This window comes from Thunnus thynnus, chromosome 8 (assembly GCF_963924715.1).
Source record: "Thunnus thynnus chromosome 8, fThuThy2.1, whole genome shotgun sequence".
In the NCBI taxonomy this organism is placed as follows: Eukaryota; Metazoa; Chordata; class Actinopteri; order Scombriformes; family Scombridae; genus Thunnus; species Thunnus thynnus.
This window is the reverse complement of record NC_089524.1, coordinates 21,561,074-21,588,906: the sequence shown is the minus strand read 5'-3', so window position 1 is coordinate 21,588,906 and position 27,833 is coordinate 21,561,074. Positions and strand designations below refer to the sequence as shown.

Below are 27,833 nucleotides of genomic sequence, written 5' to 3'. Positions count from 1 at the left end.
TAGCTTGATAAGATCACAGATGATTTTTTTTGGCTCTTGTTTCAAGTTTCTGTCATTACTGCACTGCCAAATGTGTGGGTTCAGTGCAAAATAAACTACTCTGACATTATCACCCCTTCACTAATTTCAATCCAATAACAAATATAAATCCAACAGATAGGCAGCACGGAGTGGAAAAATGTCACATACTTAATCCAAATGAACAACACATGATACGCAGCCTTGGAGGAATGTGATGCAAATCCTGGTAAAACGTTTTATAGCTGAAGAGGTATAAAATAATGAGATAAAATAATGCTAAGGAGGAACAAAACAATAAGTTTTGGAATAAAGAGGTAACAATTTTGTACGTATGAAGTGGTGACTTTATTATTGTGTTACTATTTCTATTTTTTTTTTTTTAAATAATCTAGGAATAACTGCAATATAAAAAGGTGAGCAAACATTATACATTTAAATTCTGGGCAGGAGTGAAAGCATCTTGTGGGTTTTGTAGCTGCGAAAGTTTGACAGTTCTTTTAGAGTTAGCTTTATTCTATTTTATTTATATATGTTATTTGTAATTTTACAGCCAGTATACCTTAACTTTACTCCATAAGTACACAGAACAAAAAGGACACAACTTTGAATTACAGCCCATATACCTTGTATTTAGCCCATAATTACATTGTGCAAGTACATTGTACTGTAAACACACATAACTATACTGTGACCAATTGAAGAACATCACCACTTCACGATCCATTTAATCAGCCTTTCCAATGGGCTAGACCCACAATTTTTCCATTTTTATTTTGGCCCATGTACTTACATTACTGTGCCCCATAAAGTTCTTGTAAAAGCTGCATTAATCAATATGTTATATCAACATAGAATCAAATGATTACATGTAATGTAAGGGGCGTTGTTTGTAGTGACAAAACCAACAGAGAATTATCACCCGACTCAGCATTTCCCCTCAGTTCTGGAGAGCATTTTAGTGTCTTTCAGCTGATTGTTTTTTTTATTTTATGGCCTGCAACTTCACTGTTTTGGTTTACTCTCACTGCTCTCATCAGTATTGTTTCCAGACGCAGCAGGTAACTATTTTCAGCAAAAAGCTCTAATAAAACCACTCTACCCTACCTGTCCAGCACCAAAAACATAGTGGAGCATTTAGCAGCTAAAGAGCCAGATATTTCCCTCAGCAGGTGGTGGAGACCAAAACAGAGCTAAAGGAAGACTGAATACAGGACTTACTGTACATTCGCCACACGGCAGCAAACACAACTTCAAAAGTGTCTGCTGGATGTGTAACAGGTTTGCTAACCTGTTCGCTATATCAGCTTTACAAGGTGATGAAGCCTCTTTATTTTGAAACTTCATGTTCTGTTACCTGTTAAAAGGATTATTGTGCCCCATAATTATTTTTAAAGTGCCCAATAATTATAAAATAATTACACTGTATTTGTGGGCCATAATATAAAGGATTAGACTCCCATTTGATTCATCACACCGTTAACATCCATCTTTCACCAAATTACCTAATTGTCCAAATTCTATTCAGCTAACTGCTTGAGAGGCCTGAACAGAGGAAGAGGAAGCACACAAACACACAGCCACGAGGCCCAACTTCAAATAGCAGCTCTTTGAAGAATCTGCCAAATCCACCGTCCTGCTCTGCAGGGTCTCCTTCTCCCTTTTACAGGTGCCATCTGGAGATGTTCCAGAAAGTTTCAGCAACACAGTGAGCTGGTGTGTGCTGATAAAGGCCTGATGTCTGGCAACATACCTGAGGAGAAACCTGAGAGTGCATCTCAGGAGGATGATGGCTGCCAGATTGGCACAAACTCTAAGGACATGTTCAGGAGGGAAGCTTTTCTTTTTACATCAGAAAGGAAGCAATTCATCAGCAAGTATAATCACAAAATTACAAGACATGATTTGGGTCAATGGAAATAAATGATTGTCTTATTGGATGCCAATTAAGCAACTTAAACATTGTCATATCCTTGAAAACAAGCCAATTGTCCACTGAAATTTTCCAAATTACAAAAAATCCACCGACATACATTATTATTATTATTATTATTATTATTATTATTATTATTATTATTATTATTTACCTGGTTACATTTTACAGAGTGCACATAAATGGTGAACATTAAAGAAATATTCCACCATGAGCAAATTAGCCAAGAATCTCACAGGCAATAAAAATCTCTGATGCTAAGTATAACTTGCACAAGTTGTAATTTGGGCTGGTGAGAGTGCCCTGCACTCTATTCCAGAGCACTGGTGGTGATTTTCTGTTTAGATTAGAGGAGTAGGAAAATCTGACCCCCAACTCCTTCAGTGGTGTGGAGCTCTGCCTTGAACCCCCAGTGAAAGCTGCCTGTTAGCTACACCGCACATGTACAATCTCAGACAAGTATAAATAGACTGCAGTGCGTCTCCCACAGTCAATCCACCTGTAAATGACATCATCTCCAAAACATCCCTCTCCTCCAAACATGTCACTTCCACTTGATTGAGCTACTTTCAAAGTCAGAGGATCATTAAATAAACACACCCTTCTGTCCTTATAAGGAGTCACTGCTCAGCCAGATAAGTTTTCAGAGAGAATCGAGGAGGTCAAGGTCAAGTAACTTTAACAGAACTCCTGAACCGTAGACATGCGGCGTGACAGGAACGGACGACAGCTTACATCAAAGTCTTTATCTTCAGCGTTCAGTTATTGACAAAGACAGACCAAACAATCACTCCAGATTAGCAGAGTCTACCACCTCCTCCAGATGAAAACCATTTAGTGACTGGAGAGAGAAGGCATTCCTAGAGGAGAGCAGCAACAGGGAACTGGAAAAAATTATCTTCCACTGTGGAGCAATTATGCTCCAGAGAGAGGACACTGTTTCTGCTTTTCTAATGGACTCGCCCCGCTGAATATGTACATTTGCACTCAATCACTTCAAAGTTTCAAACAAAGACGGCATAAATCTAAAACATTACTTGAAGGCTGTCATCTGGGTGACACATGGGGCTGTAATGTACAAGGAGGGAGGACCATGCAGGTGTTGCGCTACTAGAGAATAAGCGCAATCCTTTGCTTTGTCAGCCTCTGTATTCCTTGGTTTCTAACTGCAGTCTGAGCTGTCAGGTCAAGGAGAAGCTACCAAGAGGAGCAGTTGTGGCAACTGAATCGGAAACTTCTGTGCATGCATCTGCTAACATAAAACTGGTGTTAGCCCTCTCTCTCTCTCTAAGATCCAGCCAACGCATTAGATGCAAACACACTAATGTCCGAGACACACAGGAGAGGACTTGGGGTACAACCACAGAAGAACACACTGTTTTGATTTTGTAGGCATACATGGCAGATCGTGCAAATTGAAGACCCTTTTCTTGAGCCTACGGGAATCGTTCCAGACCCAATATCTCTCCCTGAATGCCACCTTTGTTTGTCCATTTCAACAATTAGCTGAAAAGGAGGTCTTGGATTTCACTATTTACTGCTATTTCAATGGGTCATCTGACCGGCACAGACCTTAACATTCCTCCTTGACAAGACCAACCAAGAACAATGTTTACCTTCATCAATCTTCATCTCAAAACACCCCCCTCGCCCCTCCAAAAAAAGAAAAAAAAAAAAGAGTTATTTCCCAATGGCCATGTCTTCCCTACTGAGTAAGAGACTCATATTCCACTGACTCACTCCTCTCAGAGCTGGTCGAAACACTAATCAAATCTTCCGCTGGTCTTTTTTCACAGACAGACAGCAAGATAACAGAGAAACGAGAAGATCTGTGATAAAAATGCCAGTTAAACAGCCAACAACAACAGGCAGACTTCCTAATTGCTCACACCGTACATAAACAGTCCCTCTTGAGCAGGTTTCATTCAGTTCACTGTCCTGCAGGCTTGGTGAAAATGAAGCCACCTCATAATGAACTCTGCAGTATTTGGACATAGAAGACAACCTTCCACTCAAATCTTGGATAAACAGACTTTGAAATACTGTATTGATTATCCAGCAGATCTGAGAGCCACGGAGAAAAGTTTTGATATGCTCATGGAAATCAACAATGTGCACACTTTAATGATTCATTGAAAATAATTTGGCAACAAGTGCGCCACATAGCAGTCGAGTGTTAAGATACTGACGCTTTACCTCGGTACACCAGTTTTAAAATGTTTTGTGTGCATTTGTTTTTGAGGGCAGGCGGTCAAATAAACGGGTGATTGCTTTTCAAACAGGCTGGTGGAAACCACCCCTCACACCACAACAAAGTGCAGTCTGAGTGCCAACCACACTGACAAGCTGTGGACAGCAAGTTTACTCTCAAAGAAGGAATGAATCAGCCAAAATCAGACATGTCCCTGCTCTATAATCTGACCTGTATTTGCTGGATAAGTATTTTACTTTTTCACCACTAGCATAAAACCATCATACACAACAATGATAATGAATGGTTTGTCGGTTTCACCAGGGTTCATGTACTAAGTGATGCACTGCTGACTGCTCTAAAACTCAAAAATCCTATATGTCTCAGGTAACAAAACTGATGACATCGTAGTTAAGCACGTCCTACCTGGCATGTAACTCACTCACAAACTCACATTTAGCAGGCTGAAAAAGACACATAATGACACTACAAGCAGTGTGAATGCCATCTTTTTCCAGTATTTACCAGAAGGGTAAATACAGGCTTTTTCGGGGTGTTTTGCACAAACTAACACTGCTTGTTAATAAAAACTATTGTGTAGATGGACGTTAAGTCAGCAATTCAAGCAATGAATGTGGTTATGAATGATGCAGTCACACAAGGTTTTTGGGATAACACAGGAATTTTTATAAATATTTAAATTTCTCTGTATTTCACAGTATACCAGAGTTTTTAAGCTGGTGTTGAGTTTGACATTCCCGCGCTGGCCAGATGAATGCATACTGCACATGCTCTATGGGCAGAGCATGTGCACTAGAAACATCCGCCGGCCTATCTGGCTAACTTCCAGTTAGCTCTTTGCTAACTTGAATAGGGATAAAATAATTTAATCGTGCAGCTCTTCTTTACTTTCCAAATGTTACTGAACTGAATGGATCAAATTCTGATAGTGAATCAAGTCATTTCGCGGGGGTAGTGTGACGCTTAAAACAATTTATCCACCGTTTTACAGTCGCAACAGTAGCGACGGAGTAGGCTATGGTGGAGCCTATGATGTAAGCATGTGCCGACAGTGTTTTTGTAATTGCTCTCACTGCCAGAAGGGGGAAACAAATGTCCCGCACTTCAGCTTTGACAATATTATATTATTTTAAATATATTTTTTATAGTAGTCCCTCTAAAATACATTTTTCTGGCTAGACCACTGCTTCGTTGTTTCCAGCACAAAATCTGAAAAAACAATGCCGAAAGGAGATGACAACATCGAAAAACAATTTTTTAAATGTTGTTGTCTGTGTGTGGTTTGGTCGGTGGCTGTGCAGACATGCTGCAGCGTTGCTAAATTCAACTGAGAGTATAATCAGAGGCTGAAGGACATAGCAAATGGCTCTGAGGAAGGAAGTAAGGTCACAAAGACCTTCAACTAACAAGACATTAGATATCAGAGAAAGTTTTTGGCAAGGCAAACCTAGAAAACAACTTTCATTTAAGTTAAACAAGCTGCACAAACTCAAAAAAGTAGATTTTGAAAAATGAAAAATCAACAAAAAGGAAAAAGGATCGGTATCACCTCAATAGGCTTAAAAGGCAAAAGTGTTCTATTTTGGTCATAGCAGTTTTTCCTTACGAGTGTATTAAGTAATGCATTCCTGTGGGGAGACGTGTTTCTGAATCTGCTCCCAGCTTGTCTTTCATCTGTTACATTGTGTCAAGTGACCAAACTCCCCCACTGTTGTGCCTGTGCTGCAGTTGTTTCTTACCGTTAACATTCATGGCTGGCAACACCAGAGACATCTTGGGACGACTTCCTTTATTGTGGTTGGTGGCAGGAAGGAGAAGATGATCCTAAAAACAAAGGAAGAAGGTCATCAAGAGGAAAATACAACTCACTTGGAAGCATATAAAATAGCTGGCTTTGTGCTTTTGTTGATCAAGATATGGAGCAAAGTTTGTAGCTCTGAGCTGAAGCCCTGCTGACAACTATTAACAATCCAAGTCAGTGCATGCAATACAGCAAAGTCTGTATTTTACTAAAATTTACTGACATTATCCCCTCAGATGTGCTTGACAACATGCACATACACAGACTGCAAACTTTTACAGTCTTATCTCTAAAATGATCTAAATACATAACTGTGATGGAAACAGAGAGAGATGATGGAAACAGAGGGCAGCACAACGCAGAGAGACTTTGTTTCTGACTCTGGCGCTCTCAGCTCTGGTGTTAAATGCCGCAAAGTTGGATAAACTCCTGTTTAAACAGACGTGTACCAGCATCTCTATGTCTCCTCCTCTACTGTCCAGTGTGATCGACTCTTCAGCAGATAGCACTGTCAGCAGCCGGCAGGAGAGACGCTTCGTGCTGCAATTGCATGGCACCAGAGACCTGACCCAGCTGTCATGTGACGGTGTACACAGAGCTGAGTGGCTTGCTGTTCGCTTGTTTATTCAGAGTTTATCAATATTAAATGTGTCACGTGTCCAAATTGCACCAAGTTTGACACCGCACATCCTTGGGCTCTCAGCAATACATCCGCCAAGTGTGAAGTCAATTGGATGACCAGTTCTTGAGATATGCGAAGGACATACATACAGATAGCTAGAGAGTCCTTCTTGCATAGTTAGATGCAAGGGTCATCTTGGGAGGTTAAAAAGGTCCCAACATAAGGCAATCAATTCCATGAAAGCCTCTCTTGTTACAAAATTCTTCAAACTGCGCACTTTTTTCATGCCTCACCTGATCATCTAAATAGTTAAAACTGTTCTTATTTCAATGTCTTCACCTTAGGCCATTTTGAAGAACTTAATGTTCTTGTTAATCCACTAGCGGTTTGAGATCAAATGGCTTTAACCAGTGAGGTACTTCAGTTAAAGCAGCTATTGATAATAGCTTTTGTGCAACTCATTAGACAATGAGAAGAAAGGTTTTAATTTGAGCACATCCTCTCAGAAGGATTTGTGGTGGAGTGGAATGCTAATGTGCAAATACACGTTACTCACACACAAAGTAATGGCGATGTTGAGCTGTGTCTCCAATTAGTGATTCAAAGAGTATGAGTTCAATTATTAAACTGAAGTAGTTCTAAGATTGCTGAATGAAATCTTACATTTTCTGAAAACTACGGAATGCATCTATTGCACTTTTTGGGGCAACATCACAACAGAAGAACCAAACCGGTAAAACAAAGCATCTCAGTAAGCCCACATACCACAACCAATGAATGGAAAACACATGAGCCAAGTGCTGTTAGAAATAATTGGAGACATTATGAATCGACCAAGCGGCAACCTCCGGGGCTGAAAAATGAAGCCAACGCAGAAGTGCCAAAAACTGCAGTTCCTCGAATGGCCACTTGAGGCTGGCTCCAAAAGCAAGTCAATGCCCATAGACCTCCATGTTAAAATGCCAAACTTTACAGCAGAAATAAATATGTTTAGAGCCTAGTACAAAAAAAGGTTTTAGTATAGCTAATTTCCTTGTTCATGACAAATGTACAAGGAGTGATTTTTTATGTAACTCACACATTTAAGTTTTATTAAGGCTTAAAGTTATGCATAATTAAGGGTGTGGCTGCTTTGAATGACAGGTGGGTGCTGTCACAAGGAAGTTGCTACTATGGCGATAATGTTGGTTAGGTAACGTAACAATGACATAACCCCAAATTCACAGGGTATAGACATAGCTGTAGCCATCACTATTTCGTTGTGTTTTCAGTTCATGAAAGTTTATTGCAACATTTTGGTTGTCTAAAAAAAGTCTTCAAAAGTTCAGCATTTGATTGTACTAAAAGACCCTCTGAAGAGTTGGATACAAGTACATTTGTTTTTATCATTTTAAGGCTGGTTTTTGCTGCAAAAATTAGCATTAGCATTATCACAGACTGTAAATGCACCGTGCTAACCAAGCTAACAGCTTGCATTAGGGTCAGCTCCACCCTGTCGTCCCAATATGGTCACTTCTGGCTCCAATCCAAGATGGCGAAAATCAAAATGCAAACTCTAGGCTTCAAAACGGGAGTCCAATAGGTGACATCACGGTGGCTATCCCCATTACTTTTTACAGTCTATGGAATCAACGGACAAAATTCAGATATGACTTCATGTAATTTAAGAATGAGATGGTACATCAGAAGATCCTATTTTCTCTCACTTTGCAAGAAAATAAATGTATCCAACTACAAGCAAATATCAGGATTGTTTGAGAGCTTTTACTGTACACAAACTTACAAAATAGTTGCTGGTATACATGACAAAAAGCACCATTAAGAGGAGCAAACTGACAGGTAACTCACTACACTTGACTTGCAAAACTCAGCCTGGGTGAAATGAAAAATGAGGGGTGTTAAGGTGAAGAGAGGTGGGAGTATTGGTCTGAAGTTGTGAAAGGAATTACAGTGAGAAGATAGAAAGGAGCACTGTAGTCAGAAGACTTAAATAATAAGAGGGTATAAAGAAAAAAAGGGAATATGTGGGCAGCTTTGTATTATACTCTGCCATCATCATTTTATCACATCACTTTAAATAAGAACGTGTTCTCCATATTGCCTACAAGGCTTTCTAAATGAACCTAAATTTTGCACTAACAGCTAGGAAGTAATCTTAATTAGTAGCGTGTCAGAATTAAGGGTTTGGTGTGACATATGCTCATGGTAATGTAAGGCACTGAGGATAAACTGTAAGCCACCAAGGGGAGTATTAAATGCTAAAATTGAGTGGGTGCCTTGACTGTGTTGGAAGGGTAGCAGGAGGTATGAAAACAGCAACCACATTACTGCTCATCATCAAGGGACCAGCGAGTTTGTCGAGCTGACATAACAGCTGCAGCTGCCATGACAACAGGTGAATTTTCCTTGAACCTCATTGGATACAGGCCACAGTGAAAGCTGCCAGTGTTTCCACCACCTCACCTCAATGCACAATACATAAAGCCACAGGTGCTAAAACAACACGAAAAGTGAAGCAAGACCACAAAAATGACGGTAGAGTAAGCGCAGTTCCAAATTTTGAACTTGTTGAGAGTTATGTTTTCCATCACCTCACCTCATTTCACACTTAAACAAAGCCACAGGCGGTAATGTATCTGGTGAGGGCTTAAAGTAACCTTGACCTAAGCATGACCATTTTGGAGTGCACAACATAAGAGAGTGACCACAACTGCTGGAGAGGGTAGGAACAGACCATGATGAATTCTATGAAAAATGTTTGCCTAGAGGGACAAAAGTCAAAATTGTTAGTGATTGGCTTTAAAATCCAAACAAATTCCAAATTTAATCCAGAGTTTTGGCAGTCTTGTAATAACATCATATTGAGTGGAACAAAAAAAAAAAAAACGAAAAACAAGAGCACACCCTCTTTGCCGACACACACCCCCTGAAACCCAGGAAACAAAATACAGCAAAATAAACTGACTGAGAAAAGCTAATAAAGGTCTGTAAGAATTAAAAGGGTCACACTGAATAACCTGTATAATCCATGCAATCAGCATGTCCCAGGGAGTCCCTTTTTCAGTGCTTCTTACAGTGTTTTCATTCTGACTTTTCCCTCTTATTACACCCAGGACCAGTCCACTTCAGCAAATTATTTAAATGAATTGATTATTTTTGATTATTTTTAATACAAGTTCAATTTCAGTTTGAGGAAAGTATTATCAGCGCTTACTTCCCTACATGATGTTATTCAAGAATAAATTTCTGACAATCTTGCAAGAAAATGTTTTTCAACAGTACATCGTTTATGGCAGTGTACTTTCAACAGTGCACAGCCACAGTCAAATCTTTTTTGTTACATTTTTCATTCTAAGTTGCGAAGTTTAATGTTGCTTTTATTTTAGATGAACTGTAACGCCCTCACTTTGGACAACACCCTCACTTCTCACACAACACAAAGCTGCTAGAAACTGAAGGACAGCTACTTGACCTGTAGAGGCCCTCAACTCGGCTACACCATTGTTGCCATTGTGCCTGTTGTCACCATGCCAACTCAGAGCCAGACCTTTGTGACTTGCTTGGTGACAGGGGGTCTCGATCTTTGACTGCATATCTTCAAAACTCCTGCCTCATTGAGTAATCCTGAGGATTTAAAGAGTTTAACATCGTCCAGAGTATCTACTATAGGTGCTGAGTGGGATATGAAATACTCTTCTGTTCCAACTGAACATGATCCACACCTTTGGAACAGTTACCATATTTGTTAGCGAACTTAGTAATTTCTCACTGTTACTTTTCAGACAAATATGGAAGTAAAAGTCTGTTTTTTGGCACAGTTCAGTGACAATAAATAAAGCTGCAAGTTCCTGTAACAGTGAAAGCACATAATTTAATGGGTGAAATTCAAAGTGGAGCAAATTTGTTTGGTTAGCACTCGAGAAAACAACAAGAAGAAAGGACAGAACTCAAAGACATAACTGCAAACTAATCAAAGAACTCTTTCTGAATATGATGTCCAGGATTAATCATATCAAGAGAGCAAATTAAAAACAGGTCCAGAGTCTCAAATGGGGAAAAATGGTCGAATGAATAAAGACCAAGCAGATTAACAGTGACATATGGTCATGCCTAAAAATCTAAAATATGGTCTTGATGATTGCAAATGGACCAAGGAAAGTAGACTCGAAACGGGTAGTTCCACCCTTGGAAGTCGTCATCCCTTCCCCCCACCCTACACTTTCCTCTCAAACCAAACCTTTCTGTTGAGGAAAAAACCTATTACATATTATTTATGGTGACTCAGAAGTTAGTTTTTCTGTAACTAATTACACTTTTTATTGCCAGTTTGGGATGAGGAAATATCATGACAGATAAAAATTAAGTGAAAGTTAATTGTGTTGAGCTGTGAAAACTTCCCTTGAAATCGTTTTCTAGTTGTACTTTATGTAATCAATTTAAAGGACCAGTGTGTAAAATTTAGTAGCATCTAGCGGAACGGACTTGGCAGAAATGGAATATAATATTTATAAGTATGTTTAGCCAGTGTATAATCCCATGAAAATAAGAATCGTTGTGTTTTCATTACCTTAGAATGAGCCCTTTATATTATCTATATAGGGAGCATGTCCCCTTCCACAGCAGCCGCCGTGTTGCACCGCTGTGTTTCTATAGTAGCCCAGAATGGATAAACCAAACACTGGCTCTGCATTTTTTGCTTTCCTACACGCTTGGAAGGGGAGGGGGAGGGGTATTCAGCTGGTTGCAATCTGCAACCTCACTGCTAGATGCCACTAAATCCTGCACACTGGTCCTTTAACCACTGTGTCAGATTTTGTGTTTGAGCCAGCTGCCCCAGTCAAATCAGTGTCATGCACCAGACAAGTTGAAACTTACCCTGCGGAAAGACACTACGTAGAAAGTGTCGCCACGACGATTGAGCTCATCAAAGAAGTCACTATAGGTGTGATGGGGTGCGTAGTATACCTGCAGCTCATTACCAGGATTCCTTTTGATGAAAAACAACAGGATTGCAGACAAATGTGAAGTTTATGGAAAATGAAAATATCGAGAAATGGGGAAAGAGACTCTACTGCTGCAGCCTGACATGGTTATAAAATATCATACTTGAATTTGGACCGGTGGCCTGTCAGAGGTTAACTGCTAAAATGTTTCCCTTTTCTTCTTTAGATTTGGATGTTTCCTAGCCAGACTTGCGACAGGGAAAAGAAAAAAATACAGGTGGCCAAAAAACTATTGACTCCATCTGTCTGATCTGACTACATTCAGCAGTAGCAGTCCAGCAGAAAAAGTTCTTGTCATCCGTTAAAATCATAAATCATCATAATAAATCATCATAAATAATCATAAATCGGTCAAATTGTAAAAAGTAAAAAGGGGAAAAATGCCAAAAAAGGGAAAAAGAAATGTTACTTTTCCATTTAAAGACCCATTTCAGTCAAATAACACTTTAAGTATATCAGTGTTAAGTCTACAGTAGCTTTACCTGATGGAGTTGCAAAAAGGCAAGTCCAATACTTTAGTAATCTGAGTAAAACAAAGAGGGATTCCCTTAATATTTTCCTTCTGCAGGATGTGTAATTGATGTTAAGCAAGTGTCCGAAATATGAAAAGTTGATACAGTACACAGGCTTGTTATTGTGAATTTTGTTTTGATCTACTTTCTTCCCTCTAGCAGTAAAAAAATGCTTAATCCAGCTTTAAGCAGAGATGGGAATTGTCTGTAAGAAAAAAAGATACCTGAAATGTGGTTTACTTTTTGTGAATCTGACACAAATATATTGAATCAAGCCTTTACTCACTTTTCTTCAGTAGTTTCTGTGTATTGGACCGTCACAATCTGGGCACTCTCCGCCTCCTTATTCTCTGTTTTCTGTTAGGGAAGAAAGAGAGAGGATTTGCTGTAATCCTGTGTATATCCACATCAACTACCCATTAGAGAGAGCAGGATAAGCTGTTGGCAAGGTTGTATAACATAAATACAGACTCCATTCAAAACATTACAACTGACCGTCAATTTAAAACAGCTAGAACACAGTTAAGATCAGCACACACATTTCAGTCTAAAGCCTTTCTTGTGCCCGATAAACAACATCTAGTTTATGAATCTCAAGACATAAACTGTTGGATTTATCCTGTTCACAGCTTAGGGGAACAACCAGTTGTCAAATGATGAATCCTCAAACAAGGATATCAATCAAAGGAGCAGAAATACAATAAAACAGTTATGATATCATGGTGATATAATGTGACCAGGCGTTGGAGTGTTATCTTAAAATATTAGTAGTTAGGTGTGTTAGGTAGTGATAAAAAAGCTCAACACGTGAGAAATAAAACACATCTACATTTCTGTTTACACTTATATGAGGAATGGACATATACCAACTAGGCAGGTCTTGGTGGATTGGACTTACTGTGACAGATTTTGAAAAAACGATGGAAAAAAGAGCAGGGGGCACTAATCCTACAGCTCCCCCTCTAAGTGTTGTGTTTACTTTCTCAGGGGCTGCCGGATTAAACTCAGCCCAATAAAGAGAAATGAGAGGCAGAAAAGGGGAAGGTGTGAGGAGAGGTGAAACAGTGGTGAAAGAGAGGCTTTGGTTTGTAATGCAATGTAATGGCCTAAAACTCAAGTGAAGTTTAGGTTGCAAGTTTTAATGCCAATACTGAATATCGTGCACATTCTTGCACATATTACATATGTTTTCCTGTTTTCCAAAACTCGCTGTGTGTGACTTACCAGAATGGTCCTGGTGGGTTTGTGACTGCTGTTACTCATGCGCCTCGACTTGGTCTGTTGCACTTCATGACGGTGGACCCAACCCCTCAACTCATGGGCCAACCTGCCAATCAAAATTAACACGTATTTAAAGGCATATAAGGCTATTTTTTTCAATTTCGGGCAAGACTTGATCCGTTTTGTGGTCTTGGTCTTATTTTAACATTACTTACTCAATGCACTTGGTCCTGTTAACAGGAGGCTGGCATGGGGGAGGTGGTCTGAGAAAGATAGGATCCTTCACCACCATCAGGGCCTTATCCTCAGAGCTACAACACAAAAGCAAAAAGCAGACAGTGTGAGTTAAGCAGAAAAAGTGCTAAGTTTACAAGGCTGTTCAGATACTCAGAAATCCATGTGAGAAATTCATATATATTCTGCTATAAATATTTTCCACATGTTGAGAATGCAAAATGAGAGCCAACATGGCTGCTTGCCCTCCGATGGAGGTGAAACACCCAGAGTGAATTGGGCAATGGGAAGAAACAGGGCGCCAAAAAGAAACGGGCACTGGCATCAATGTGGGGCCAATTATCTATCTATTGAATTTTATTGGTTACAAATGAATTTTACTGATTGAATTTCTTGATGCCTAACATGTGCAGAGATGGCAGAGCTTCAGTCGCTTAATGTATGCATGAAAATGCTGACTTGCACTGAGAGGAGAAGTGGGGAGACTCTGACAAAATCCATCCACATGCCGCCATAAATCCTGCTCAGAATGATCATAAACATACAACAGAGAACTGAACATAACCATCTAGTGAGAGAATGACAGACGAAATCTACAAACCAACATACATTATGGATGAGCAGCACACTGCATTGCATGACTTGACTTTCCTCTTCAGATGTTACAGTGACTTTAATTACCTCTGTTATATCTCTCTGTAAGTGAATGATTATGTTGCTTGAGGTGCTGATGTAGGCTGTCCACAGTCAGTGCCCACCTGCAGGTGGCTTATTACCAAAATGCCTGCCACCGACGTAATCCCTCCCCTGGGCCTCCCTGATCTGAGTTGACACATCGACCACGCCTCGCGTTCTCGTCTCTAAAATGTTCTGGAAATGGTTCCTCGAGACAACATGTCAAACCACAGAGGCTTGATCATAACTCTAGCTGAGGGGCCCATATTAACCTTCCTGCACACACACCTTCCTGTTCAGAGGGACCCCAAGATTAGGTTGCATATCTCCCCCATCATGCTCCTCACTGCTGCATTTGGTGCCGTCACCCCTTTTGTAAAGGCTAATGTGTTCCTTCCTGCCTGTGTTGGTTTAATGCTGCCAGGAAACCTGATACTGGAGATGAATGGTTTGCATTAACATATGATATACCCTTTGCAGAGATCTGACACAACACAGGCTGGCAATGCCATGGAGACTCTGACCACCTTGCAAAACATCATTTTCAGGACATGGGAGTGTAGGTAATGTACCAAACAAGAATGTTATTTATGCAATTTACAAATGAGGCTGGTGGGCCTCTATTGCATTTAGAAAAAAGAAAGAAAAACATACAACCCTTTAGAAAAATAAGCTGTTACTAGCTATATAAAGTTGGATGTCATACAAGGCCTGACCCCAATTTCCCACCTTGTTACTCAAAGCACAACTGTTGGCCAACTAGCCGGGGGCCTGAAGGCTTTCGAAAGGCAGACGTTTGGACGGAGTTGGTTATCGACTGGCGCGCATGTTTACACGTGCTGTAATGAGCTGTACCAGTTCAGACTAAGCCCAGGCACAGGTGCATCCTGGTCCACTGACATGCTGGGTAAATACAATGTTGTGAAAGATGCTGGGGGTTGAGCTCATTACCTGTCTGCCATCTCAGAGGGGCCGCTGCCGAGGGCCTCGGGGCCCATCGCGACCTCAGTTTCTGCCTCTGGGGAGAAACTCAACAGGTGTCTGCCGCTGTGCTGCATGGACACAACCTCGAGCTTGGAGCCTGGGCCGCCCTGAAACAGACTGATGAAACACAAGACAGGTGAGGTGAGCAAAAGAGACAGCTGAGGTAAAATCAGGACACTTGGCGGACTTTTCAAACTGAAAAGAAGAACATGGCGCAGGACTGAAATGACAACTGAATTCCATGTGGCCCACATCCTGTGCACAGGAGAGTTTTTAGCCAGAGGCAGAATCTGAACTCTGATCTAGACCACAGAACCCAGAGCACACTGGGGCACACACACAAGCAAAAATACACACAGTCTCTTTCAACGGTATTACTACACTGGGTGGCATTTTCATTTCAAAGGGATCTGACCTCAAAAGCAAGCATATTTCACATTCCTAAGGGGAGCCCAAACACAAAACACACAGATGCAGACACAGGTACAGACACACACAGATCTTAGCTACAGTGGATACCACTCAAGTCACAAAAGCAAACTCACTCAGGGGTCCCAAGAAACGTATTCATGTTTAAGCTACAGAGAACAAATTTCAGATCCCACAACTGAATGAGCACATTCCCAGCGCAGAACACATGCAGATTATCAAAAGCCAACAAGTCTGAGTAGATGCTTGTATCCTTGTGGAGAAAGTTATTCCCAGGCGAAAACAAACATTTTTATAACATGAGAGCAGAGAGTGTGCCGTTACATTTCATTTGGAGTTGGACTATGAGCTTGAAGTTGTGAAATAAGACAATCCCTCCATCTGCTAGCTGGGTGGAACTAAGCTCATTTTTCCCTGGTGTCGTCTCATATAACTCTATGACTTAATATCACAAGTCGAGATAAGAACTGTCACATTCAGATGTTTTATACTACTTTTATAGCCTGAAATTATTTTTTTTCTTTACATTTGCAAGTGGTAAATGTTGACTTTACTCCCAACCCAGCAGGGCTGTTTTGAAGCTTTTTCACCCATTAGTTACAAAGTCCTATAAACTCTGGCAACAACATCAGAGGAATGTAGCAAACACACAAGAGCAATATTGCATGGATGAACTATTAGTTGTCAGTTTATTTACAGATTAGATCAGTTTTACTCAGGTAAGACATTTTAGACATTACTGGACTACATTATTCTGGATTGTACCAAAAGATTACTACTAAATTCAGGTGTTCTGGTTCATATCTTTGTGTATTATGAATTAATGCAATAGAATGTCTGCAAAGTCTTACCTATTTTTGGATTAAAGTATCTTTTGATATTAGGCCAATGTTTTAATTAACTCTCTAAACTAAAAGTGGATGAAGGTTTTGGAGATGTGAACATATTGCCTCAATGGAAAATGTCCTGCACTGTTTTCAATAAACATCTTTGCGTCATGTTTTATATGAGGCGTGATTCCCACAGTGAGTCATGGTGCTTCCCATTTGTTTTCCTCCATAATCCAAATCTTATGCATCCAAGTTATGTTGCGCTTACCAGTAATCTACTTGTATCTTGAGCTACAGTATATGCCATTGTCAGTGTTCTTTTGGTTTGAACTGAATTTCAACCATTGGACACTTAATCAAATTATTGTATAGGACACTTGAAGGCATTTGCAGTGTTACATGCTTACCTCATTGGTCGAACATTAAGCACCAGGAACACCAAGACCACCATGAGACACACAGCTCTTCTCTTGGGGGACGTTGTCTTTAGTACTGTATTCTGCAGGAAAAAAGGAGGCCAGCATGTTACATTACAAACTATAAATCAAGGATATAAATCATGTATGAATGCAAAATTCATTTGTCTTTCCATGTTAACTTCTTCACAAAACTTGCTGTGGAAATTTCAGCATTTGTTCAGTCTTGCAGCCCTGATTTGTGGAGTGTTGTAGACTGTATGGAAGTACAGCTCACCTCACTCAGCAGGCCTTCCAGCTGTCTCTTGAGGTTGCCGTTCTCGCTCTTGAGCACCTCATTCTCAGACAACGCCATTTTCAGGCGAGCTTCCAACGAGAGCAGATATTCTTTCTTCTTTTTCCGAGACAGGGATGCTGACTCGCGGTTCTTTATCATGCGTTGCTGCCTCTGGGACAACTTTGACTGAAGAGAGAAAGCGAGACAGGCAGAAACAGACAGAAGAATAACATTTGACATCGGTTATTACTCATGTCGAGTCACGCTTTTCTTCACATCATGATGTATCTGCTCGACACCTATCCAAACAGAAAAAAGGGGCGGTTATTGTGAGAATAAAATGAAATGCCTGCCTGAGCCACCTGTTGGGCTGTAGATCGCAGATTCCTCTCACTAGTGTGACATCATATTTATCTGTGCTCTCAGGGGAATTTTGGTTTTAAAATGGCTTTTCATTCATGTGATCAATCTTTTTCTGTGAAGCCAAACAAGTGACTAGGGAATGGGGGGAGGGGTGGCTAGGGAACCTGTACATGAACCAGACATAAAAGCAAGGATCGACTTTGTTATTATCACTGGGAGAACACCTCAGCTGCTGATGCCCCAGTTTACTAAAGTGAGAGAATAATAAAGAGACACGTTCGAGATGTTTTTTACAAGGTTAATGACACTTCTGCAACGACTCACGGAGAGCCCTTAAGTGCACATGATCACGCTTCTACTTGGAAATATTTACACCAGCATCCTCTGAGAGGTCCAGGGGTCACTTGCAATGCCTTTGTTCTACAAGTGAAGAAGGATGTGTTTATGTAGCGTGTCACTCTCTGAGAAATTAGTTCCCATCAGACACACACAAACACTGAGGCACTATACATGCTATGTCTGGACTTTAAAAAACAAGTTCAGCTGTAGTTGGTCTTAATTACTGTAATTAGAGCCATACACACTCAAGTTCAACTGTAAATAAATAAACGATATTCAGCATTTTCTGTTTAAATTCAGGAGATGTGTTTATGCAAGACTTTCTTACAAATCAAAACTAAGCATAAACATATAAATTACTATATGTATATAAAAACAAACAAATTAATGAATAAATAATTAAGTAAGAGCAGTTTAAAGCTTGTTCACAGTAAGAATGAGCAGCAAGATTCCTTCCACTCAAGGTTGGTTGAGTGAAAACTGAAATCTAAATGCTCAAACCAAATAGCACATATGTTAACATGACCCATCGCAAATTAACACAACTCATGGTTGCATTTAGCCAAACACCTTCATTGTCCATCCAGCCCCCAGCTACCCTTCTACCGCCCTACTCCAAACACAAACACCCTCCCTGGGGTAAGCCCCTAAGATCCTGGGCCTAATAGCCCCGCTGGTGATTAAGTTATTTGGATCCCTGTATTTGTGTTTCGTCTCCTGAGAAACCCCTCTGTCTCCCAGCCCTGATCTGGGAGCCGTGCCACTAGCCTGAGCCTGGGAACGCCGCAAGTAAGCAGTTACCAGGGAGTAGAGAGTGGGGGAACTTCACATTGAAGGGCTGAGGAGGAAAATGTGGGGCAGGGGGGAAAAATGGCAGAGTGGCATTTCTCAATGAACATCGCTTGAATGGGAGAGGGTCGAAGACTGACACAAGTTCAAACTCAAACTATTAAAGTGCTGATGGGAAAAGTCAGTGAGAAATGCCCAACTGTACCCATGAGTGGGGCACATGCCCCCCAGCTGCTCCAGGAGAACCACACAATGACCAGCCACACACAGCTGTTGGTAACACTTATATGTCAATGGATTCAAAAAAAGCTGTGGCACTCTATGAAAGCTATTACAAATATGAACACCACCAAGAAACGATCTGGGGAAGGCAAATGAACTAAATGACTTTTTTCTCAGGTTTGAAAACCATGACTTCACTGTGCAATCTAATAATGTCATGGGAACTATCTCAACTGATGTTAGCAGTAGGATTATAATTGATCCACTCAAGATTCAGTCTATTTTCAAACATGTGTGCACTAAAAAATCCACTGGCCTGGATGGCATTTCTGCACTGCTCTTAAAGGCATGTGCAGACGAGCTTACTCCAGCTTGGTGCCCCATCTTCCAGCGGTCTGTGGACTCACACACTGTTCCTGCTCTGTGGAAAAATCCACCATAGTTAGCTAAAAAACCATGTCCACCTGATAATAATGATTTCAGACCTGTGGCCCTGACTTCAATTGTAATGAAAAGCTTTGAGAAATACATGTTATCTGTGCTTAAGGCAGAGGAGAGGTACTGATGGTGCCATCAACAGCATCACCCACTTCACTGTCAAGCACTTGGAATGCCCAAAAGCATATGCACGGATTTTATTTATATACTTTTAACTAACTAACTAATTGAAGTCAGCAGGTGAGAGTCAATAACACCCTCTCAGAATGCAAGGTGCTCCACAGGGTTGTGTGAGCTCCCCGGTCCTTTTTACACTCTATACTAATGACTGTACAAACAGCCACCCAGGGAACCTTGTTTTTAAGTTTTCTGACAATACCGCCATCCTCAGTCTATTGCACAAAGATTCCAGCACCTCAGTCAATTTTTCTGAAATTGAAAACTTTGTGCAATGGTGTGATGCTCACCACCTCACTCTGAATGTCAATAAAAACTAAAGAGTTGGTCTTAGTCCCAAAATCAGTAGGGGACCATAGTCCTGTTGTCATACACGACTCACCCATTGACCAAGTCAGCTCATATAAATATCTTGGAGTTCACTTAGATGACACTTTTAGTTGGTCTGTGCATGTTGAAAGCTTGTGTTCTCGTCTACAGCAGAGATTGCATTTTCTACACAGACTAAGAGTATATGGGGTGGACAAAAGCATCATGTTTTTATTCTGCCAGGCAATGCTAGAGAGTTTAGTCAGATGTGGGATGTCATCCTGGTATGGCAAACTCACGGCAAAACTAAAAACTAAACTTGCTCGTCTGGTACACGGCCATGAAGGTAATTGGAAAAAGCGCCACCCAGACCCTGTAGTCCATTTACCAACAAACTGTTTTTAGGCAAGCCCAGAGGATAGTAAACACATCCTTCATTCAGAGTATGACCTCCTACCCTCGGGCAGACGATACAGAGTCCCTCACTGCAAACTCAACCGTTTTAAGAATTCATTTGTTCCAACCTCCATTACATTTCTTAACAATGCTTGCTTGAGGCCGAAGTTTGTGCAATAATTTTTAATAATTTTTACAGTGCTTTTACTACGGTGATCTTTTAGCATGATTTTTTTTTATGAGGTGTATGTATGTATTACATTATGGGATGTGTGCAATATGGCAATATGTATGCGTTATGTTATGTTACCGGTTATGCGCAATATTGTCATGTTATGTAATTGTTGGTGTTGGTATAGCTGAGGTTGTATTGTTTGTGTCATTGTGGCCGTCAAGGCATTCATGGTGCAGCTACAGAGTCCAAGACAAATTTCCCAGAGCGGGACAATAAAGTTTATTGTATCGTATCGTATACTGAGTAGTGCTGGGTGTGAATGTGTGTAACTGTATGAATATGCTGCAGGGTATTGCTGAGAGGGAGAACGCCTGCTCAACAACTTTTCAAAGGATGAATACAGGTGAAGAGAGAGAAAAAAAGCTTGAGTTGACAGTCCAGTTAGAAGCCAACAGATCCCAGCATGCCTGACTGTCACACTGCTGGTGAGGGACTGCTCTTTCCATTCAGCATACGAAGGGTATCTCCGGGGGGAAGTGTCTGATGAACCATCAACCTATCCAAATAGGTGGGACTTCATTTAACAAGTTGGAGTGAAAATGTTTCCTGGATTTACTGAGGGTCATAAACACCAAGGACTGTGGCCTATATTCCAAAGGTGAAATTACTGTCAACCTGTGTTATTTTGTGTTGCAATTCACTTTTTGGACACATGTGAGCAAAAAAAGTAAGGAATGTCTGTTTGCCTTGCATTTTCAATTAATAGTCAATTTGGTGAAACAACTGAGTTCCTTTCAGTCGATTCACTCAGTACAACACATATAGTATGGGATATCATGCCCACACGTGGCCTGACTGAAGAAACCTCTATTCACACCTTTAAGGCAGATGATCTGTGGTGACATATGTGAGGCCCTGCCTGCACATACATCCGTCACCACGGTCAGCCCTCAGTTCTTACACTCTTTACCTCACAAAGAACACCTCTGCTGAGTCAGGCTAGCAAGCTACAGCTAGTTAGCTCTGTTTCTTCAGTAGGCGACTGCCAGCTCGAAGTTACCTTAACAGCCCCTGTTGGTGTTAGCCACCACTGCCTTAGTTGGTGAGTATGGCTATGCGCGGAGCGCTAATTTTGAATTTGTTTTGTCCATGAGCCTTGTGTCTCGTGCCTGTGTACCAAGCCTAAACAGGTAAAGAAGAAGTCTTCTGTCCTTGCAGGAGTGCGTTGACTGAGTCCAAGCCCTGTGCGTTTTGTTGCCAGCTCTAACGCTCAACCCTGGAGAGGTGGGTCACATTTGTGGAGAAAATGCTGGGAAAGACAACCGTCACACGGCATGACCCCCTCCTCTCTGAGTTGAGGGACACAGCTTTGTCTGAGTCTGAACTTTTGGTCAAAGTCCCTACTGGTATCTGGGCTGACTAAAAGGACATGTTAAGGGGTTAGCCAAGTTTGAGCCGGAGCCCTCAGAGAGTGCCTGTGTCTGACTCACTCAGATGTTCTGGATAGGGACACAGCCATTTATTTGGATGAGTCAGTATCTGCTGAGGTTTGTTTGGGCACTCACTCAACAATATTCAAGTGAAGTTTGAGCTAAGTAAGAAGCAGACAGAAGCTCTGCACAGCATCATTCCCAGAAGTGATGTGAAACCCAAGCTTCCTATGAGCGCTCACAAGCCTGTGATGCCACCACCCCCCCAACCCCCACCAGCGAGTTTGGGCACCCAGCCGGTAAGACCATATTCAGACCAAATCAGACGGTGCAACCCACCGCCGCAGGGTCGAGCGGAGGTGTGTGGGGATGTGGGCATGTTTATTTGTGCTCTAGAACTAAACTGCTGTGAAAAAATCAGAAATTAACCTTTTATTGATCTGATTCACTGGTTTTCTCACTACCAGCGCTCCCTCTCTTCATTCATCCAGCTCGCTAGACCACAGCTGCTCTCTCTCTCTTTTTCTCGTCTTTTTTAAAATGAGTTGGGAAGCAGACAGCAAAGTCTAACTTTACTTTTAACGTTATCAAACGAAGATAAATGTCCTCCCCTCATCCTAGTAACATCTTTGTACTCCCTCATAGCAGAGTTTACAGCTCTGATCAGTCTGATCTCTGGCTGTGATTGGCCACCTCAGCCTTCAGCTGCAGTGACATTGGGTTGCATTTCTCCAAAAGTTGACTCTGGCTCAACTTTCCAGCCACAGTCCAGTGCAGTGCCGCTGTGGCCAAAATGCCCGCAGCCAAAACCCACTACCCTCATTCAAATGAATGGGGGGGACTGGTGAATTCGCCACACTGCCTGATTTGGTCTGAATATTGCCTAAAGCTGCAACCACCCGGTCAAAGTCCACACCACTCAGCTTGGAGCAAGAGGTCCTCCAGTGGGGTTCAGCGCCTAGGAGGAAGAAACCATACTCCTCCTAGCTCTGGGACTGAGCAGAGAGGGGCTCCAGCAGCAGGGAGACACTGCTGCCCCGCAGCTGTTGTCGCCCAAGAGGTGTCCTCCATGTTCTGTTCAGGGGTCCAGTCCCATAAGGCATTGCACTCCTATAACACAGTCTCCCAAGCACAACCCCCCCATGCACATAAATGTACTTTTGTTGCCTCAGGTTGTAGCCCCCAGTTTGGGTGCGTTAAATGTTTCTCAGTTGACCACAGCAAGTGTTCTTGATAGGGATGCACGACAATAGCGGCACGTCATCGGTATCAGCTGATAATGGCTTTAAAATGAAATATCAGCATTGGCACAAAACGAACATTTCTGCCGATATGACAGACGTGGCAATGAGAGGGGTCTGGATGTCGGTACAATGCAAGCTTCACATCAACCTGCTGGAGCACTTTCATCTCATTCTGACAGGCCAGCATGTTCTGATCAGGACAGACAATACAGTGGTGGTTCCCTACATAAACAAGTGTTCCCTTGCCCTGTTAAAACTGTCTTGCTCTCTGTTGAGTGTCTAAGCTCAAAGTCAAGGGAGCTGAAAGGTTCAACAGATCTCAACTCAACATATGGTCATATGATGTGTTTTTTTTTTTCCTGTAACAGTACCAAGCACTCTGGTTTGGAAACTGGACACTCTGATGCAAAACAAAACTAACAGCTAAAAAGCACTATCTTCTGGGCTGGAGGTAGGGGACCCCTTTCCATCCAGAATCACACCATGCATTTATAGGGTCCCCTGCTGTAAATCTCCCATATCCTACTAATGGGGGGATTTGTTGAGGCCTGCAATTCCAGGCTGGACTGTTTTTCAGTCTAGAACACACAGCTAAATCCCCGGCTGTGTAGGAGCCCATTACATTACAGTGACCCAATCCCTGATGGTTGTTTACAGCTGTCGCAATTGCTTCGTCCTGCACAACACCTGTCTGAAGCATGTAATCGTTAGCAGCCGTTTAACATCCGGGCTTATATAGCCTTACTATAGGTCAATATACAGTACTGTAAACAACATGAACAGTGACACACACATCCAATCTGTAGATATGACATGCAGGAACACCTGGCACAGGCATGTCATCTTTAACAGGCATTTGATTTCATACATTCTCCAGTCCACCACTGTGATGTAGCCTACCCGCAGTGAGATTATAAAGTGAACACAGCTGCAGTGGGTCCAAACACTAGCATACACACTCACACAGCACAACACGGCTGAAGAGTTTCTTGGTGACCCGAGGAACTGACTATAAAGTCTATTTAAATCACTACATAGCCGATATGACAAACACCCAAATATAGTTTCCCTGCCTTCACTAACTTCCACCGCTCATTCTTGAGAAACTAATGGCGGTATCAGCTCCAAGAACCCAGTTCTATACCCCCCGCCCTCAAAATTAATGTGTACAGTCCATCCCCTTTAATCACCTATTGAAAACTTTATTGCCTTGGTTAGCTTTACAAATGGCTCAGAGGCATATTTGTTTTGGCCTCCAGGGTTTGGAATTCTTCAACACTGCTCTCGAGGTCTGCACGAAACGTGCTTCTCCAGACTTGATTATACCCACGATAATTGGACAAGTTCCTCTCGGCCCTTTTAGGTGCTGAGTATTTTCATAGCCAGAGGTCAACCATTACCATTCACAAAACAACAACCACTAGTGAAATTTCAGTTGACGTTAATCATTAAAAAGCCTGATGGAAAACATAGTTAATGTCAAGATAATTTGAGCAGACTGGTAAAACAGAACATTCTGACATTAGGTTATGACTAATGTTTTTCGCGTTCACAGTTAATACATCAGGGCCACAGTAATTATTCCTATAAGATGATAATAGTTAATAATTGGATCAATTTTCTATGATCGTCCCAGTGTTACCACAGAAATCACTGCAGGTGATTAAGTGACATTCCACAAATGTGACACATATGATTCTTCCTAATCAAGATAGCTTCTTACATGTTCAATGATACATTTTTTCCAACTTCCCTGCCAAACTAAAAAGCAAATGAGAAATAATGTGAATGTGGAAGTCCTGCTCACAAAACAGACAGAAAAAGATGGAGTGGCACTTACACAAGTGAAGGTGACTCTGTAAACTAATATATTTTACATTCTTTCTTGCTCTGGTAAACATCATTCATGCTTAATCTGAGTCTTAAACTGTTGCCAGTGCAACATAAATTTTTTCAACCATGCCTGCTAAAAAGAGGTGCAAGCTGAATGAACATGCCAGCTCCCAAGCTAATGATGATGAAGCTAGCCAAAACCAAGCTAACCATCCTGCTATGGTTCACCAAGCCAATTCAGAGCTACTTCTTATAAAGTATGCTCGGACCCACTACTTTCTAATGACTTGGAAAACCTTTGGGCGGCAATTCACAATGACCTCACCTCAACAGTTTCCACCTGCTGGACATCGCTCTAACCCTGGTTAACAAGACATTGGAATCCATCAAATCAACCATCAATGTGCAAAGCCTGAGCATTACAAAGATGGAAACGTCACTCTCCGACCACAGTGACAAGCTCATTGAACTGCAGTCCTGTTGCAGATCACTGAAATCGCAGAATAAGAAGCTTTTGGATAAAGTGGATGAACTGGAAAACCAATGTTGTCATTCAAATTTGAGGATAGTGGGAATCCCTGAGATTATGGAAGGATCAGACCCGGTGAAATTTATGACCACTTTTTTCACTGAAGTGTTTGGTGCAGACTTTTTCTCGCTGCCACTTTTACTGGACAAGGAACATTGACTTGGCAGAGCGACCGTGGATGAAGGGAGTAACAGAGGACCTAGAGCGTTTATCGCCCCGTTCCACTATTACCAGCAGAAAGAACTTGTGATGATCAGAAGACGCCAGGACATGACTTTCTGCAGTCACAAGATTCTGCTCTTCCCTGACCTCAGCACAAGCCTTGCCAGAAGATATGAAGTGTTTAACAACATGAGCCTGCTTCACCCTGCTCAGCTTCAGGTACACGTGGATAATCAAGTCTTTTTCTTTGACACTCCTGACGAGGCTCAAGTTTTTTACAACGGTCATTGGGGTGAGTGACTTATAATGACACACATCAGAAGTGAAGGAGTATAAGAGATTATGTCTGTGCATTATGTGACTTATACAATTCAAATGGTGAGCTTTTGAGCTTAAGTTCTATTAGACTATCTTTGTGCCAAATTGTACAAATGGACATTGAAATCAAAGTTACATTGTGCTGTTTTTTTTCTTTATTCCCTCAGGTACATTGTTGTGGTTTAAATGCAGATTGAGGTGCCAGCAGCATTACTTTATTCTTTATTAACTTATGCAGACTTTCAGTTGTAATTCAGACATTGGAGACAGTTAATCGGCAAAACACTCAATAAAGCACAAAGAACACTATACGTACATATATACATGTATGCTAATGATTATTTCTGATATCTTGAAAGAATTTTCATATATTCTGAATCAGAGGACCAGCTTCTCAGTAGAAGAGAGGAGAATGCACCAGTGGTATGACACTTGTCACCTGTAGTTCCCCATGTTTGTTCGAGGGAACTTAGGACTTTAGGACTAAGTTTTTTTCCTCTTTCTTATGTGTATATTTTGGTTTTGTTCATTACTTTATAGGTACATTATTTCAGTAGTTTTGTCCTCTAATTCATGTCAGACTCGTCAGGATTATTTCTTTTCTAAACTTGATAAGGATATCGGAGGAGTTTTTTTTATGTGTTTTATAAGTGTTTTATAAGTGCATGTGTCAAGATAACACAAGAAACAGGCCAGATTGCTCTGTTAGGATGTTTAGCTAGAATTTAAGTGGACTGAACAGTCCACTTAAACTCATGTGTTCACTCATATTAAAACCTTAAAAGCAGATTTTATATTTTTGCAGGAAACCCATTTAAAAATTGAGGTTCAAAAGAGACTACATAAGCCTCGGATAAGCCAAATCTTCCGCTCAAAATTGTACATAAAAGCTAGAGGTGTAGCAATATTGATCAATAATAGAATTCAATTTACAGCCTCAGATATAAAAATCAGAATCCTTAACGGAAGACAAATCACTGAGAAAGAACCTTATTTCAAACTCCTGTTTTATTTGTTAATGTTTATGATCCCAACTGGGACAGTATTGAATTCATTATCAGATTTCTTGTCTTCCAGCTTTAAACTTATTTTTGGAGGGGATCTAAACTTTGTTTTTAATCCATTACTGGATCGTTCCAATCCTAAAAAAGTAACTTCATCGAAAATGTCCAAGTCTTTGTCAGTGTTTATGGAGAATAATGGGTGCATTGAACCTTGGAGATCATGGAATCATGGAATCCATTATCTAAAAGCTCCTCTTTTTATTCACACCAGTGCAGCACCACCAAGCATTTCCTTGTACAGATTTTTTTTTTTTTTTTTACAGATACTTTCTCAGCTCTGTTTTTATCAGTAGAATATCTGGCCATAATAATTTCTGCTCATGCACCACTTCAGTTTGATATTTAATTCGTGACTTCTCACAGACCTTACTGACTACGCTTGATAGGCAATACGCCTCAGATCCATTCCCACAACTTCTCAAAAAAAGGACTGCTTTACAATGGGAATTTAATATTCTCTCTACAAAAAAAACGCAGAACTTCCGTATTCCTATGCCGCAGCAGCACTTCCTGACCCACACAGCTGATCTGTGGTGTAATACAGTGCATAGCATGTGTAGGAATAAAGAAGTTCTGCGGTTGAGAAAATGTAGTGCCACAGGAAAGGGCTGCCTGATGGCAAGGTAAAGCGGTGAAAATATTCGAAATCAGAAACACTGATTATGGATAACTACCTAATGCAACCCCACTTAAAAAAAATCCAAAACATACCTTTAAAAATCTCATTATATTTCATATTTTTTTCTCTCTTTTGCTAAATTCAGTCTTCAGTCTATCGCACAATACTTTTTTCATGTACCTCCAAATCCATCAGTTTATAATAAGAAACATTTGATTCTTTCCCACATCTCCCTAATGATCTAAAGTGGGAAAAACTT

The 27,833-nt window shown here is 41.0% G+C and overlaps 1 protein-coding gene across 1 annotated transcript in view; it reads right to left on the bottom strand.

Annotated features, from left to right (window-relative positions):
- Positions 1–27,833, bottom strand: part of atf6 (activating transcription factor 6) — a 42,684-nt gene that overhangs the window by 3,421 nt on the left and 11,430 nt on the right. The window contains exons 8-15 of the mRNA XM_067597138.1: positions 17,168–17,353; positions 16,882–16,973; positions 15,183–15,332; positions 13,538–13,633; positions 13,326–13,428; positions 12,388–12,458; positions 11,462–11,573; positions 5,903–5,987 (exon numbers count right to left, since the gene is read on the bottom strand). Coding sequence (XP_067453239.1) covers positions 5,903–5,987; positions 11,462–11,573; positions 12,388–12,458; positions 13,326–13,428; positions 13,538–13,633; positions 15,183–15,332; positions 16,882–16,973; positions 17,168–17,353 — 895 coding nt within the window. The remainder of the gene's footprint in view (positions 1–5,902; positions 5,988–11,461; positions 11,574–12,387; positions 12,459–13,325; positions 13,429–13,537; positions 13,634–15,182; positions 15,333–16,881; positions 16,974–17,167; positions 17,354–27,833) is intronic.